The sequence below is a fragment of the Sorex araneus genome, chromosome X (assembly GCF_027595985.1).
Source record: "Sorex araneus isolate mSorAra2 chromosome X, mSorAra2.pri, whole genome shotgun sequence".
Taxonomy (NCBI): Eukaryota; Metazoa; Chordata; class Mammalia; order Eulipotyphla; family Soricidae; genus Sorex; species Sorex araneus.
In genome coordinates this window covers 208,256,281-208,272,681 of record NC_073313.1, presented here as the reverse complement: position 1 = coordinate 208,272,681, position 16,401 = coordinate 208,256,281, and the positions used below count along the sequence as shown (strand labels likewise).

The 16,401-nt window shown below is 40.8% G+C and overlaps 1 protein-coding gene across 1 annotated transcript in view; it reads left to right on the top strand.

Moving 5' to 3' along the window:
* The window catches only part of GPR155 (G protein-coupled receptor 155), a 56,378-nt gene extending 42,431 nt beyond the window's left edge, over positions 1-13,947 (top strand). Inside the window, exons 14-17 of the mRNA XM_004601168.2 lie at positions 2,952-3,047; positions 6,831-6,895; positions 8,378-8,515; positions 11,778-13,947. Of these exons, the coding sequence (XP_004601225.2) occupies positions 2,952-3,047; positions 6,831-6,895; positions 8,378-8,515; positions 11,778-12,069 (591 nt within the window). The 3' untranslated portion in view covers positions 12,070-13,947. The remainder of the gene's footprint in view (positions 1-2,951; positions 3,048-6,830; positions 6,896-8,377; positions 8,516-11,777) is intronic.
* The last annotated feature ends 2,454 nt before the right edge of the window (positions 13,948-16,401 follow it).

Genomic DNA, 16,401 nt, shown 5'->3' with positions numbered 1-16,401 from the left:
TAAGCTTGAGTGAAGAATTTTATAAGTAGAGAGAGTAAACAATTAACATTACTCTGTTCCTGAAATGTTCTAACAGCTGTTTTGTGTGCATGTTTGGGAGTGGGGTGGGGAGAGGGGGGAGGGGGTTCTACCCATCATTGCTCCATGGCTATTCCTGGCTCTGCTCAGTAGTGACCCCTAGGGATGGGACGGGTGGTGATGGTGGTGGTGAGGGATACTGGGGACTTTGGTGGTGAAAAATGTGCACTGGTGGAGGGATGGGTGTTTGATCATTGTATGACTGAAATTCAAACATAAAAGCTTTGTAACTGTAGCTCACGGTGATTCAAAAAAAAAAAAACACTAAATAAAAGATAAAGAAAGAAGTGACCCCTGGCAGTGCCCGAGGTACTATCTGCAGTGCCAGAGATTTGAACCAAGGTCAGCTTCATGTAAGAACATTGCCTTCCCTCCTGAACTCTCTCTCCAGCCCCTAAAAAAAATAGCTTATTTTGCTGAGAATCATGTACTGATTCTATAGTCTGATCTAGAACTGGGTAACTCGGGTAACTCCATGACATGTGCAGGAGAATTTATTCTTACTTGGAAGGGCTAGCTGTCCACACCCAGCGGTGCTCAGGGACCCCTCCTAGAGGTATTGGGGTATAGTAAGGTGTTGTGGATTGAACCCAAGGTTCCCACATGCACAACATGACCATCTCTCTGGACCCTGGACCACTGATTCTTTATGCATTCCTTGACTGAGCTTCAGTGGATAAATGTCTCTCAGGAAATATTTCTCACACAAAAACTTTAAAATAGTTTTTAATTTTGAAAAATAGCATATAAAAGATACAAAAGAGAAAAATATCTATCTTATTACTTTTCTCTTACTGCCTTCTAATTTTAATATACCTTAATGCTTCTAATCATACCGATCCACATCCTGATTTATATCCTAATTTGTCACTTCTTTCAAGCATTTTCGTGTTGCTACACAGTTGTTTAGAACTATTACTTTCAATGACTCCTGAAGAAACTGTAGAGGAGATACAACATAATTTACTCAACCATTTACTTATACAACTTTCCTAGCTTTTTTTTAAATGTTCTAATGAATATTCTCTAAATAGAGAATATTCTCTAAATATTCTAAAAAAAAAAAATCTAAAAAAACATTTAAAAAATAGAGAATATTGGGCCGGAGCGATAGCACGACGAGTAGGGCGTTTGCCTTGCACGCGGCCGACCCGGGTTCGATCCCCGGCATCCCATATGGTCCCCTGAGCACCGCCAGGAGTAATTCCTGAGTGCAAAGCCAGGAGTAACCCCTGTGCGTCACCGGGTGTGACCCAAAGAGCAAAAAAAAAAAAAAAAAATTAAAATAAATAAAAATAAAAAATCATTTAAAAAAAATAGAGAATATTTAGAGAATATTCATTATTCTCTAAATCTATCTATTCTCTAAATAGAGAATATTTAGCATATATATAGTAAGCATAGTATATTTCTTCATGATAGATTCTCTAAAATGGAACCCAAATCAAAGAATATAAGTATTTCTGTGACTTTGAATACATTCTACTATATATTTTTTCTAAGGGCTACTCTCATTAGCATCAAATATTATGTTTTAATAATTTTATTCATATTTAAAAGACTCGGGTAATGGGAGAAAGGGTAACTTGTCAAGAGTGGAAATAAATGTCCCAGACATTTTTAGAAAATGAAACATTCTCTCTCTCTTTAAAATTAATTTTTATTAGAAAACACTGATTTACAAAGTTGTTCATTATACAGTTTTTTTTAAAACATTTAGTGTTCCAGTACTACTGGTGTGGCCTTCCTTCCACCAGTATCCCCAGTTTCCCCTCCCAATCCCAGCCTGCTCCCTTAGGCACATAACAAATTTACTTTATATTGCTTATTCCAACAACAGAACAATCTTTTTTTTTTCTTTTTGGGTCACACCTGGTGATGCACAGGGTTTACTCCTGGCTTTGCACTCAGGAACCACCTCTAGCGGTGCTCAGGGGACCATATGGGATGCTGGGAATCGAACCCGGGTCGGCCGCGTCCATGGCAAACACCCTACCCACTGTGTTCTCGCTCCAGCCCCACAACAGAACAATCTTTAATAAAATCTTTTTTACGATAAAATATAACTATTTATCCATGAATTATAGCACCTTATTTTTAAATGCTTTCATTTGATAACTACAAGATTTTATAAGTTTTAGAACCGGAGAGGTAGCTCAAAGGGCTGGAACACATGCTTTGATGCAGTAGGTCCAGGTTCAGTCCCTGGAAGCACATGGTCAATCCTGCCAGTATCAGCGCCCTACACAGAGAGCAAAGAGTAGCCCCTGAGCACTGCAGTGTGACAGATATCTTTTTTTTAAAAAAAAAAAAGTTCGATATTCTCTTTTATGAATTGTTAAGTCTTTTTGTATCATTTTCTGAGCCTGATCAAGTGTAACTGGCCTAGAGATGGAAGATAGACCATAGAATCAATAAAATGGCCTCTCTGTCCCCTTCCCTGGTTGCCCTCGACTGATGTGAGCCAGCACCGTGATAATGGCTGTTGCTGAACAAAAAGCAGAAATCAAAAAATGCTGCCGAGAATTCCTGCTCAGTGAAGTGATTGTTGTCATTGTGCAGAACTAATTTTAAAATCAGTCTTGTCTTCGGCTAGTCGGCAGTCCTGATGCCTTATGTAAGCTTCTGTATTATGGCTCATGTCTTCTAGCTTCAAGTCTGATCAGAATAGGTGCTGTTTGAGTGACACCTGTCAAGATGAGAGGTTGAAACCTCTTGTTCGAGAGACAAAGCGTCTATATTCTCTCCATGTTTTTCCCTTTAATCTTTTTATCCCTAATTATAAAGTAGATAAGTTATTGTACTGAGTGCTGGGTGGGGAAAAATGATTAGCTTGCTTCACTTTAAAGTACTGTTTTCTCCTCCTTCTACAGAATCTTTCTAGTTGTTTATGGTGGCTATTCAACCAAGAGCCTGGAAGACTCTATGTGGAGTTACAGTTTTTCTGTGCTGTGTTCAACTTTGGCCAGGTATGTATTTACTGAGAACTCTGAGAGGGGTTTTGTTTTCCCAGCTGGGTGGACTCTGGGGCGGGGAGCAGGTGTTGTTGTGTGTGCTTTTGTTTTTTGTTTTTTTTGGGGGGGGGTTTGGTTTTTTTTTTTTTTTCAATAAAAGGGTTGAGTTTCTTTGCCAGTTGCTGGTGTGTGTGACAGCTGACAGCTGCTGCATATTTCTTAGTAGAGATGAATTATTATATTGGTTAAAGTCATCAGAATGCACCATTTCCATTCGAAACACCAACCACTTTGTTTGCTTTAGTCTTGAGATAATGAATGATCACTTAAGCAGGAACAAGATGTCCCAAATTCCTTTAGAACTTTCTGTGGCCTTAGTAAGTCACTTTGGGGAAACAACTTGCTTTCTCTTCTATTTAGCTATTTAAACTGGTGCACATCATTTCACTTACATGTCGGGTTTTCTTGAAGACTGGTATTTAACTCTTAAAAAATAATTATATGGCAGGGTTGGAGTAATAGTACAGCAGGTAAGGCATTTGCCTCGCATACCACCAACCTGGGTTTGATCCCTGGCATTACGTATGGTTTGCTGAGCACTGCCAGGAGTAATTTCTGAGTACAGAGCCAGGAGTAACCACTGAGCATCACTGGGTTTGGCCCAAAAACCAAAACAATAATAATAATAATGATGATAATAAAATAATTATATGGCATATATATAAATTTTGGCAAGGGATGGTAGTTACCGATTCTTGAGTCTACTCTATGTTAAACCACTGTTAAACACTTTATACTTCACCTGTGAAGTAATCATTATCACTACCCCCCACCCACAACCAGTTTAGGGATTAGAAACTAAGGGGCAGAGACAATACAACAGATAAAATGCTTGCCTTGCACAGGGCTCCAGCACCACCCATGGTCCCCTGAGCATCTCCAGATGTGATCCCTGAATAAGAAGTGCCAGGAGTAAGCCCTGAGCACAATTAGATGTAGCAAAAAAAAAAAAAATAGAAACTAAAATTTTATGGTGACTAATATGGTGGTTCTATTCAAGTGGGAAGTTAAAAATTAATGACATTTTACATGTTAAGAAAATATTTTTTGTTTTGTCTTGGGGCCACACCCAGCATTGCTCAGAGGTTACTCCTGACTCTGAACTCAGGAATTACTTCTGGCAGTACCTGGGGGACCATACAGAGTGCCAGGGATCAAACCCAGGTCAGCCACATAAAAGGCAAGTGCTCTGTTCACTGTACTATCACTCCAGCCCCATTGGGAAATATTTTTATGTGTAAGTTTCAAGTTTTGATTCTGTCCTCACTCCTTTATTTTTCAGTTACATACTATTCCCTAGGTTAAGTTATTAAGTTGAAAAACCAGTACTGCTTTAAATTAGTAGGTTGGCCTATTGAATCTAAAATGATTGGCCATCTGAATTAATTAATTAATTTACATATATTAGTGGATGTTCCTTAAAGTTTTATTCTGAAGTTGATTCTTCGAACATTGACCCTGTTTGTTTTGCCATTAATAGTAGGGGTTGGGGAGTCAAATGATCTATGTCTCTATGGACAAGTGACTCAGTCATCTCATTAACCACAGTCAGGAGCATGCCAAGGGCTACCTGATACCCACCTCACTTTGCAAAAAATGCTTTAAGATCTGATCTTGTACCCAAGAACAAAGAGATAATCAGATTAAAAACTCCCAGTCTCAGGTAGCATTCAGCAGTCAGAAGGGGCTCTCTAGGCCAGGCTACCCCTCAGTGGGGCTGGCAAGGCTTCGCAGCAGAAGCCAGTGGAAGAAGCAAGTATTGAAGATGCTGCTTGCACAGCCCAGGGTACAGATGCTTCAGGGTAGAAAAGAGACAGAAGCCCTGCTCCTACCCCGTTTCCTCTTGGGGAGGAGTGAAAGTTTGCCCCCCTGGATCGTTTGTCATTTGAGAGTAAAGTCAAATCAGTGCAGGTCATTTTTCCATCCCACACGGACCCATCTGAGCTTAGAGCCCCTAGGCCCCATGGCAGGCAGGTGGTGGTTCCCCATTGCCACCTTTCCACACAGCCCTTTGAGCAGTGGTATAGGGCTGCTGTTTGTTTTGCACACCCCACCCCCGCCACACACACACATACTCACACAAACTTGCGCTTTCACCTTATATAAATTTTACCCATTTGCTGCTTTATCCTTAGACATGACAACTCTGTCAATCATTAGACATGACTCCTCTAATTTCTGAAGTTTTAACAGAAAATAAAATAATGAAGAGATACTTAAGTGCGATGGGTGAATCTTTCTAAAAAGGACAACAAAAGTAGATGCTCCGGGTTTTTATTTTCCTTTGGTTCCTGAACATGCAGTGGCCTGTCAGGTCTGGCATCCTTTGCTCAGCTCAGCGAGCAGGGCTGGTGTATCTGGAGCACTGGTGTCAGCAACTCAGTCCATCATGCTGTCAGAATTAACTGACAATAATAAGTAGGGCAGAGGACTGGAAAGAGACATCCAACAATTGGGACTCCAGGCACCACACTTTTTAGAGACTCTGCCTGTGTGTATCGTATACAAGATAACTCCTGCCAATGGAGTAATTCCTGAATGCAGAGCCAGGAGTCACCCCTGAGTATTGCCAGGTGTGACCCCCCCCAAAAAAAGATAGCTCTTATCAGAGAGATGTTATAGCAAATAAATAATTTTTCTTGCATATAATAGCCCTGGTTCGATACCGGATACCACATATGGTCTCCTGAGCACTATCAGGAGAGATCCCCAAGCACAGATCCAGGAGCAAACTGTGAGCACAGCTGGGTGTGGTTTAAAAAAATGATAAAATAAAATGTTGCCTTAATCCAGAGGTATCCAAACTGTGTAGCCAACTGCCACCTCTTTAGAAAAAAAAAATTATTTAGCACACCTTGAAGATCTACATATTTTTTTTTTGGCTTTTTTGGGTCTCACCCAGCGATGCACAGGTGTTACTCCTGGCTCTGCACTCAGGAGTTACTCCTGGCGGTGCTCAGGGGACCATATGGGATGCTGAGAATTGAACCTAGGTCAGCCATGCACAAGGCAAATGCCCTACCCGCTATGCTCTCACTCCAGCCCCGAAGATCTACATTTTTTAAGGGAACAAATAAGAAGCACTCCCCCAGTATCACCTCATGTTGTTACCACCCTTAATCTTTCCAGTGCCCCACAACTGACCATGGGTGCGGGTGCATACCACCCACTTTAGGAAACATAGCTCTAATAATCACTAAAGATTTTCTTCTCCAAGCACTGAAATAGGTGGCCCCCATCATTTCTCTGCCTTAAAACATGATTGAAGTGCTGGAGAGGTAGTTTATGGCGCTTGCCATACACACAGCCGATCCCGGTTCAATCCTCAGCATCCCATTTGGTCCTCTGAGTACCGCCAGGGAGGCTGGAGCGATAGCACAGCAAGTAGATTATTTGCCTTGCACGTGGCTGACCTGGGTTAGATTCCCAGCATCCCGCATGGTCCCCTAAGCACCACCAGGAGTGCAGAGCCAGGAGTAATGCCCCTGTGCATCACTGGGTGTGACCCCCCCAAAAAAAGAAAAAAATGAATATAACCAGGAATGATATCGAGTGCAGAGCTAGGAGTTACTCTTGAACATCACTGAGTGTAACCCAAAAATTTAAAACAATGAATACCACTAGGAACAATATATTAGTGCAGAGCTAGGAGTTATTCTTGAGTATCACTGGGTGTGACCCAAAAACAGAAAAACAATATTGAGTTCATAAATTATAACCTCTTTTTTTCTTTTATAGGGATTTATTTCCTTTGGAATCTTTGGACTGGACAAACATTTAATCATTCTGCCATTTAAAAGACGGTAAAATTAATTTTGAAATAAATCTATAACTGTAAAGGTGGCAGTAGTGCCATTCTATTAAGATACTGATGTTTTCAAGCCTTTAGTAACTGCTAGATCATGGAAAAGTTAAACTAAGCAGAAAGGTGATATTGATTCATTTATTTGTTGTTAATAATTGCAGAGAAAATATGAGAAGAATCGGTACTAACCCAACATTGTCATTTGCATTATTAACAAGGAATAATGGATGCTGACTTCTGTCCATTCCATTATCTTCATAAAATAAAATAAAACTTGAAAATGTATTTAAAAGTGGAAATAGTAGATAGTGTGCCCTTAAAGGCCTATGCTTGATTGTCCTCCTTTGACAACAGAATTTTTCTTTTAAAACGAGAATTTATTTTAGATTCAAATTTATTCTTTTTCAAGTTTTCTGCTTTCCAACTTTTGGAGATTCCTCCACACTTAGTGCAGAGACTCTTTGAATTCAGATCAGAAGTTATTTACAAAATAATAGTGAGGTGGCTGGAGTGATAGCACAGCAGGTAGGGCATTTGCCTTGCACGTGGCTCGGGTTCGATTCCCAGCATCCCATATGGTCCCCTGAGCAGCACCAGGGGTAATTCCTGAGTGCAGAGCCAGGAGTGACCCCTGTGCATCGCCGGGTGTGACCCAAAAAGCAAAAAATAATAATAATAATAATAATAATAATAATAGTGAGGTGGGAGTGAATACATCATCTCCACGGGAGGAAGGAACATTCCTTATGGGGGGAGCAAATCCTTATACTTTACTTTTTGTTTTCTAAGTCAAAATTAGCAGAAATTACAAGTGCTAATGGAATTTATCTTCCCAACTACATTAGAAAATGCCCAGTAACCAGAAATGAGTCTTTCTTACTTCTCCATGTCATTATTAAGATGTAAAGGTCACAATCCTTTCTGTGACCTCAATCTCTTCCTGATTGAGTAAGAGAATTAATCAGGAAATCATTGGACTTGATCCTAACAGTGATCAGTTTTCGAGTCAATAGCTCTAGGGTCTGTGCTGACAGACACAGAATTGTTCTGTGCTCCTGTACCCATGTTTGTCTCTCTGGTGCAGAAATCGGAAAACGATTCAATACTTGATCTCTGTATTATTTTTGTTCTCTGGGGGGGTATTAACAAAAAGTTATATTCGCATTTTCTTTTAAGGCAGAATATACAATAAGGAATTTCATTTTCTTTTGGTAGAGACTGAAATGGGTCAAACATTTCTGGAAGGTTGATAAAATAGTCAGGTCTCCTACTCTCCTGCTCACCCTCTACCCGCAGGCTGCTTTGAATGGGAAATCAGATGTAAGCGAAGGATGTTTCTGCCTCAGAGTCTAATGCTGTGTGGGTGTCCTAGTTGACAACCGTGGTAAATGACAGCCTGGCTGCTGGTGGGATATGCAGGAAGGGTTTGCTCAGTGCTTTTCTTTCCTTAGACATGGCCTCCTTACATTTTGGTTCTCAGACTTGAATTCCTATGGAACAATAAGGAAACAGCAGCAAACAGGGATTCTCCTGTTCCCGAGGAGATAAAAATGACCTGTCAGCAATTTATCCATTATCACCGGGACCTCTGTATCCGGAACATTGTCAGGGAAAGAAGGTAAGTGCAGGTTTGAGCTCATGATATTTTATGGGTTTTTTTGCCTTGTGATTGTATTTTATATGCAAATTATATTTTTGATTATTGATTTTGTTTGGTAGCCGGCTATTTAAAAGTGATGACCAAATACTAGATCATTAGTTTTAATAACATACATGTAAAAGTTAAACTTAAATCTAGGTTGATTCAAAAAATAGCATATGAAAGCCATATTGCTTTGATTTTTGCTTTTTAAATGTCATATGATTTGAGATTTCCATATAGAACATGAAAACTGGTGCCAGAGAGACAGTAAGATGCTTGCCTTGCATGTGGTTGACCCTGGTTCAAACCTCTAGCATCACATATAATTCCCCCAAGCACAAGCAGGGGTCAGTACTGAGCACCACTAATTGCAACTCCCTCCCAAAAAATAAATTAATTAATAAATAAAATATGAAAACTTTAGAAAGAATGAAACTAAAGAACATTATTTACTTCATGTTAGACTTTAGTGTCTCGCAGTACTTTGAGATATGTTGGGTGTAGAAGTGATTTTATGATCTCCATCTTTTAGTGGTGTGTTTATTACCAGTGACATTGTCAAGAAAGTGAAATGTAATCTCTACTGCTTACTTGCTTAATTAATTCTGCTACTTATTTCTCACAAGTCCCAATAGTTTCTGACATCATTTTAATTCTACTTACTACCATGGTAGAGTGTTTGCAGCAGGAAATGAATAAGCAAAAGTCATATGCCAACATTTTTTTATTTGTTTTAGAAGAGAAAAGCACAAAACATAGAGAACCCAATAGTGTATATAACTAAAGATTTGAAAACATAAAAATTACCATTCAGGATGACTCATTTACATACATTTTGCCACTGTATTCTTTTCTTTTGGGGGGATGAGGGGAGACAGGGAGGTCGGCTTTACACAGAGGTGCTCAGGTACTACTCCTGGATCTGTACTCAGGGGTCTCCTAGCAGTGCCTGTGGGACCATGTGGTTTCAGGGATCAAACCTGGTTCTTTTGCAAAGTATGTGCTCTGTCCACCAAGCTGTTTTCCTGGCTGCACTGTATTTCATTATAACCAGAAAGTAACCTGGTAAACTTACTGGCTGGAGACTATCACCTGAACTCAACCAGTTTAAAAAACTGTCTCAGTTCCCAGGCTGCTTACTAGCTGTGTGACATTGGGTGAGTTTCCTTCTTTGAAATATCTGGTCCTGATGTCAGAGAGCTAGTAGAAAGATGAAAAGACTTGCCTTGCATGAGCTGACCCAAGTTCTAGCCACAGAACTGAAAGGTCCCCTGAATACCACTGGGATGAACTCTGAGCATAGAACCAGGAGTAGCCCTTAAGCACCACTGAGTGTGGCCCAAGCCTCTCCCCCGCACCTCATTTTTTTTTTTAGTTCTCAATCTGCTTGAATTAAATAACAAAATATATGCAATAGCCTAGGCTTATTTCTGCAGATGGCTAACTGAAGAAAACATAACTTTCCTACCCTTCAAGAGGCCAAATATAATTATTTCAAAATTGTGTGTATGTGAGAGAGAGAGGGAGAGAGAGAGAAAGAGAGACAGAGACAGAGAAACAGAGAGAGACAGAGAGAGGTATCACTGAGCTACATCCCAGGCCAGTGTCAACAATTTAAAACTTTGTTTTGTTTCTTTTTTAATTAAAAGTGTCATTTTATGTTAGTTGTGTGCAGCCCACCATTGCTGATGGTCCAAAAGTAGAGCTCTTGCCATCTGCAGGGCTTCAGGGTTGCCTCTACCCCATATGGCTACATGACCCTAGCATGGGCTCATGCACAGATATACAGAAGCACATTCTCTGCCTCTCTGTCCAGCTCTCACTGTTACTACCTTCAGCCACCTCATCTATCTCTGGGAACCGTCCATTCCTGGTATTCGGTAAAGCAAGTGTGGGGTAAAAAATAAAAATCACAAGGCCAGAGTGATAGTACAGTGGGTGGTTGCCTTGCACACTGCCTACCGGGGTTCAAGCCCCTCCATCCCATATAGTCCCCCAAGTACTGCCAGGAGTAATTCTGAGTGCAAAGCCAGGAGTCAGTCCTGAGCACTGCTGGGTGTAGTCCCAAAAGCAAAATGAATAAATAAATAAATAGTCAACAAATAAGGGAGAAGTTTTATAAGTCTTAAAAATCAACATATAAGAGAGACACAAGATTTAACATTCAGACTCTTTGTTGAAAGCAATGTTTGTAGTTGCAGAACATACACTATGATATCTTATTACTAAGTGCAATGCTGTGAGTATAAAATATTGTGATTTAATACACTTGAGAAAATGTTTCATATTTATCCACCTCTTTTCTAACTTCTATATGGAACTCAATGTATATTCAATATTCATGGTTAAGTAGGTTTTTAAAATTTTTGGTCACCTAGCTTTCATTTCATCTTCATTTTCAAACAGCTTCCTACTGTCAAGCACTTGAGACTTTACTGCTTTACTGATGCTTGTGGACAGGATTCGTGTTTGCAGATTTGTATGAAAATGCACTGAATTCATTTAATTGAGTGTTTCCTGCATTTCTTTTCCCCTTGTTTGTTTGTTCATACCTAAGGCATCCCATATTTACATAAGGAAGACAAATTTTAAATAATCAAGAAGTAGATTCATAATCAAGGTACATTTTTAAAAATCTCAAGATTCTGTAGCAAGACAGATTTTTTTTTATTCTTTCCTTGCTTCCATATGCAGCAAATTTCTGACAAACAGATCAGTGAGATTGTCTTGGCCGCTGAAGGTGGGGAGAAAGGTTTCCTTTGAGCTCTGTGAGATGATGAAAATAGGAAGTTCAATTCGAGTTTAGTAAAAATTGTCACTTCTTAGGTGCTTATGAAAAGTATTATTTGATATTCCAGAGACGGGTTATTATTAGAACTAAAAATATAATATAAAATCCCTGATAATCAGCAGTCTACAGAATAGATCCCATCATAAAATACCATGATACTCTAACAAGAATTTTTCTGTGTTGATGGATTTACCTTATGTAAGTCATCTATTACTATTAAGAATGTCTTTTACCACAAGCATTATTGGTGTTTCTGATGTTTCTTTCCTGGGTCTTCCTCGGGTCCAGTAACCCTTTGTATCAGAACAGCTTCATTCCTGCCACACTTTTAACTGTCATGCTGTCTTTCCCTTTCCCTGTCTCCTGTTCTCCCTTACTGTCCTCCATCATGCAGTGCTGGTCCCCGATTTTCAGAACATGTGGGTGAATCATTCCTTTGACATACAGGTGTGGTGCAAAGACTTCTGCGGGAACTTTCTGTGGCTGCGACCTTGTGAATTGGCTAATTGAAGTCGGACTGGCAGCGGACCGCGGTGAGGCGGTGATCTACGGAGATAGATTGGTGCAAGGCGGAGTCATCCAGCATATCACCAACGAGTACGAATTCCGGGATGAGTACTTATTTTATCGGTTTCTTCAAAAGAGCCCTGAACGGAGCCCTCCTGCCACACCCGCAAGCGCTCTGCAACAGGAGCAATGCAAAGAAACTGAAAGTGCATCCCCATCTCCAAAGACCTAAATGGTGAAGGCTTCCCGTGCCTGAAAGTCCTTCTAGCCCCATCTGTTACATATTAGCACTTGGTCCTGGGCCTCAGTTGCCTATTCTGTAACATTGGACAGGATGTGCTCCCCATCCCAGGAGAACATTATGTGATTTTTACATCAGTGTAGAAATACACAGGAAACTGACTTGGGGGTAGGGGTGTGGATCAAAATGTTAAGTTTGGGAGTCCAAGCAATAGTTTGGCTGGAAGGATGCTTGCCTTGCACACAGCCGACCCGAGTTTGATCCTCAGCATCCCAGATGATCCCTCCTTCCCCACCAGCATCTCCTGGAGTGATCCCTGAGCGCAGAGCCAGAAGTAAGCCCTGAGCACTGTTGGGTGTGGCCAAACAACAAACAAAAAGCAAAGTTCTGATAATGAATCTAATAATTACTATAAACTATGATAAATTATATCACTATTTCAAAACATGGCTTCCTGGAACTGTTTGCTCTGATTTCAAAATCAATATCCCATTTACCCTTCTTTCAAGAAACACTAGAATTTCTTTAAAGCTGAATTTGATAGATATAGTATTGAAATCAGGAAACTAGACCTTAAAATTAAGACAACATTGCACCTCCTAACAAAAGAATTTTAATAATTCTGATACAAGGCCTTCTTATTCTATTTTCCCCATTTCCTTGACCAATAGTACTAATTGAAAACTGAAACTATTTTTTAAGGTTCATCTTTTCTTGTTTTTTTATTCAAAGCACTAATATGTATACTATTAAAGTGATTAGAGCCTCCGTCAATATTGCTGTTTGTAAATCCATCAACAGAGTTATAGTCAACCTCTAGCTTTTATATAGAAATTATTTGAGCAGATCTGCTTTAATTTTACCAACAAAATTATTGCCATGTCATCAATTCCAGTGTTTGCCCAAAGCCTCAAATGCCGAAGGATTACCCTATTATCTTATTCCCTATTACCTTATTCCCTGTAATCAAGAAGAAGAACTATGTAGTTCAAGCCTGGCTTTTAAAATTCTGTGCCTCACATCCATTTTTCATTGAGACTTTTTAAAAATGTCCATGGACAACTATCTAAATTTGGAAATTACTAAATGTTGCTCTCCAATAAATGTTAGTAAAGAGACTTAGTTACATGACCTTGAACCTCTGCTTATTAAGTGCCCATGCTGGCTTAACTTATTTAAAATGTTTAAAATATTTATTTATCTCATATTTTACTGCCTCATAATGTAATTACCATGAAGAAGAATAATTCATAGGGTCAGATTATTGCCCTTTTAATGCATATGTTAAAATTATGTAATTTTTTTTCAGAAAAACCTGCATGAAAGCTTAGTGAACTTAACAAGTAAATTATTCTTTAGTGTATAGTATTTGCTTATACAATGTTCAGTTATGATTAGGGGATGAGGATGTTTTTCAGCAGAACCGTCTTGCTGACAACCTTGTTTTTTTTTCTTGATATAACATTATAACTCTGAATGCTTAGAAGTGAGGAGAAGGCCTTGTTGCTGTACCAGGAGAGCGGCCTAGCTACAGCAACAGAGATATTCATTCACTTGCATGCAGACAGCTCAAACGTTGCATGCAAGCTTGTTGAGAATTTGCGTTATTGGTAAACAGGTTGTGCCCCGCAGGCTCTGTGAGGGGCACTCAAGGAATCTGGAATCTGCGTTTGCAAGTGCTGTTTCCGTGCTGTTTCCCTCGGGGAACCCTGAGAGGAACCTCCAGATCAGAATCAGCTGCAGTTTTAGAGGATGAAGGCTTTTAGGGGATGTTTTTAGAATTAAGAATATGCTAATTTTATTACATGAAAATATTTGTAACTTTTCTTCCTGATGAGTTTCTCAATAAAATGTCTATTTTAACTTGTACTGCCAATGGTTTTGAGTAATCTTTAGTGCGCACATCACCAGAGGCCTTTTCCTGTGGTTTTCATTTCCTTCCCCTCCCACTCTCCCTTCCCCTTCTTTTCCCTCCCTTCCATTTTTTTTCTTTTTTCTTTTTCTTTTTTTTTTTTTTACTGCTGCTGTTGTTGCGGTGTCTGGCACCATGCACATGCTTGGCGGTGGCTCTGCACACTGGGCCTCACTGCTCAGAAGCCCAAGTTTCTGTGTTCCCTTGGTTTCTGTGCTCCCCTGGGAGGCACGCTTTGTCATATATGCACACATTCTGGTCGTGGCGTGTGCTGGGGATCGAACTCTTTAGTTGTGGAGCTGGTACATACCTCGAACCCTGGAGATTGCAGTGTTGCAGCTCCAGGGCCCCAACCATCAGAGCCGCCACGGTGAGCACTGTGGGTACACACTTGCAAGGTACAGGTTTTTGACACTGAGCCTTTGTGGGGGTCTCTATAAACTGTCAGGATTTCCTTAAACAGGTGAAGAAGAGATCGTTCTCTCCTTCATGCGTGAGCCTATGGGGTTTGTGCCCAGGGCCTTGCCCAGACATACATTCAGTAAACACTGTTAATGAGACAAAATGACATGAGTCCTTTTCATGTGTTGGGTTTTGGGGGGCCGTGGGGACATTGTTCTTGGGCCACTTCCAGTCGTGCTCAAGGCTTATTCTTGGCTCTGCACTCAGGAATCACTCCCGGCGGGTGTATGAGACACCAGATGGGGTGGCAAAGCCTGAACCCTAGTCAGCCTACATGCAAAGCAAGTGCCCTCCCGCTACACTATTGCTTCGGCCCTCTTTTCATGTGTTTCTTAACTTTTAACATGCAAAGTCATAGCTGGAAAAAAGCTGGTATAATTTGCCTACAGCGCTTTTATAAGTCTCAGCTTTGGCGTGGTCAAGCACTCTTCTGTTGTTCTTCGGGAGTAAATTCCATGCCCTCCTTGTGCTTAACCCTCTGGGAGAGCCCGGCAAGCTACTGAGAGTATCCCGCCTGCATGGCAGAGCCTGGCAAACTACCCGTGGCGTATTCGATATGCCAAAACCATTAACAAGTTTCACAATGGAAATGTTACTATTGCCCGCTCGAGCAAATCGATGAACAACGGGACAAGTGCTACAGTGCTACTGTGCTTAATCACTGGGGGTTGATCAACGTGCTCTTCCCACACTTAGCTGTGATGCTCACCAGGTATTGCCCAGGTTGCACTTGTCTGTAAGGACTTGCACAGCATTGGTGCTTGCACACCCCTGCCTTCAGTGAGCTGGAGTCCACACACATTACTGGAGCACCCAGGGTTCCAGACAGCAGAGCTACGGGGATCAAGCACAGCCATGCCAGGCATCCCGGGGACTCAACTCTCAGCCTCATGCTGGCACGGCAGACACTCTGCCTCTGCTGCTGAGCTGTTCCCAGGCCAAGGGATCAGTTAAGTTTCCTCAAACAAGCGTGAAACTATTGTTTTCTATGTCTGCTGTGCAAAGAATATGATTCTTGTCCCATTTATAGCTCATATCAGGTAAAATATGAAAATACTTTAGATAGTACATTTAAAATATTAAATTACCTTGGATATAGGTTAAGTGATGAGTGATGGTTAAAAACTGCCCAGGATGAGAAATATTGTCACCTTTCTTTAGGAAAAGGTGTTGGTAATACATTTGTTTTTGTTTGAAGGCTCTACACTCAGGAATATACTCCTGGCAGTGCTCAGGGGACTAGGGTCAACCACGTGCACAAACCCGGGTCGGCACATGCACACACCATACTGCTAGACTATCACTCTGGCCCCCATTGGTAATATTTCTTGAATAGGTATGATACAAGCCTAAAACAATTAAATCATCCTCTCGCTTGAGGCTGGGATGAGAGCTGAGCCCCAGGTTCAACCCTCTGCAGCTCACAGTCCCCAGCAATGCTGAGTGTGGCTCAAATGCCAAAAAATATCAAAAAGAGGGGCTGGAACGATAGCACAGTAGGTAGGGCATTTGCCTTGCACGCGGACAACCCAGGTTTGAATTCCAGAATCCCATATGGTCCCCTAGCACCGCCAGGAGTTAATTCCTGAGTAACCCCTGTGCATCATTGGGTGTGACCCAAAAAGCAAAAAATATCAAAAAGAAAAATAAAAAGAGGGGCCAGAGTGATAGCACAGCGGGTAGGGCATTTGCCTTGCATGCGGCAGACCTAGGTTCAATCCCTGGGCATCCCATATGGTCCCCCAAGCACCGCCAGGAGTAATTCCTGAGTGCAAAGCCAGGAGGAGTAACTCCTGTGCATCGCTGGGTGTGACCCAAAAAACAAAACAAAACAAAGAATGAAAAAGACAAAGAAAGAAAAAACAAGAAACATTCACTCTGTAGAACTTACTTTGGGCAAATGTTACAAGTAAAAAGTAAATTTCTAAAATTCTTAGCTGCATAATTAT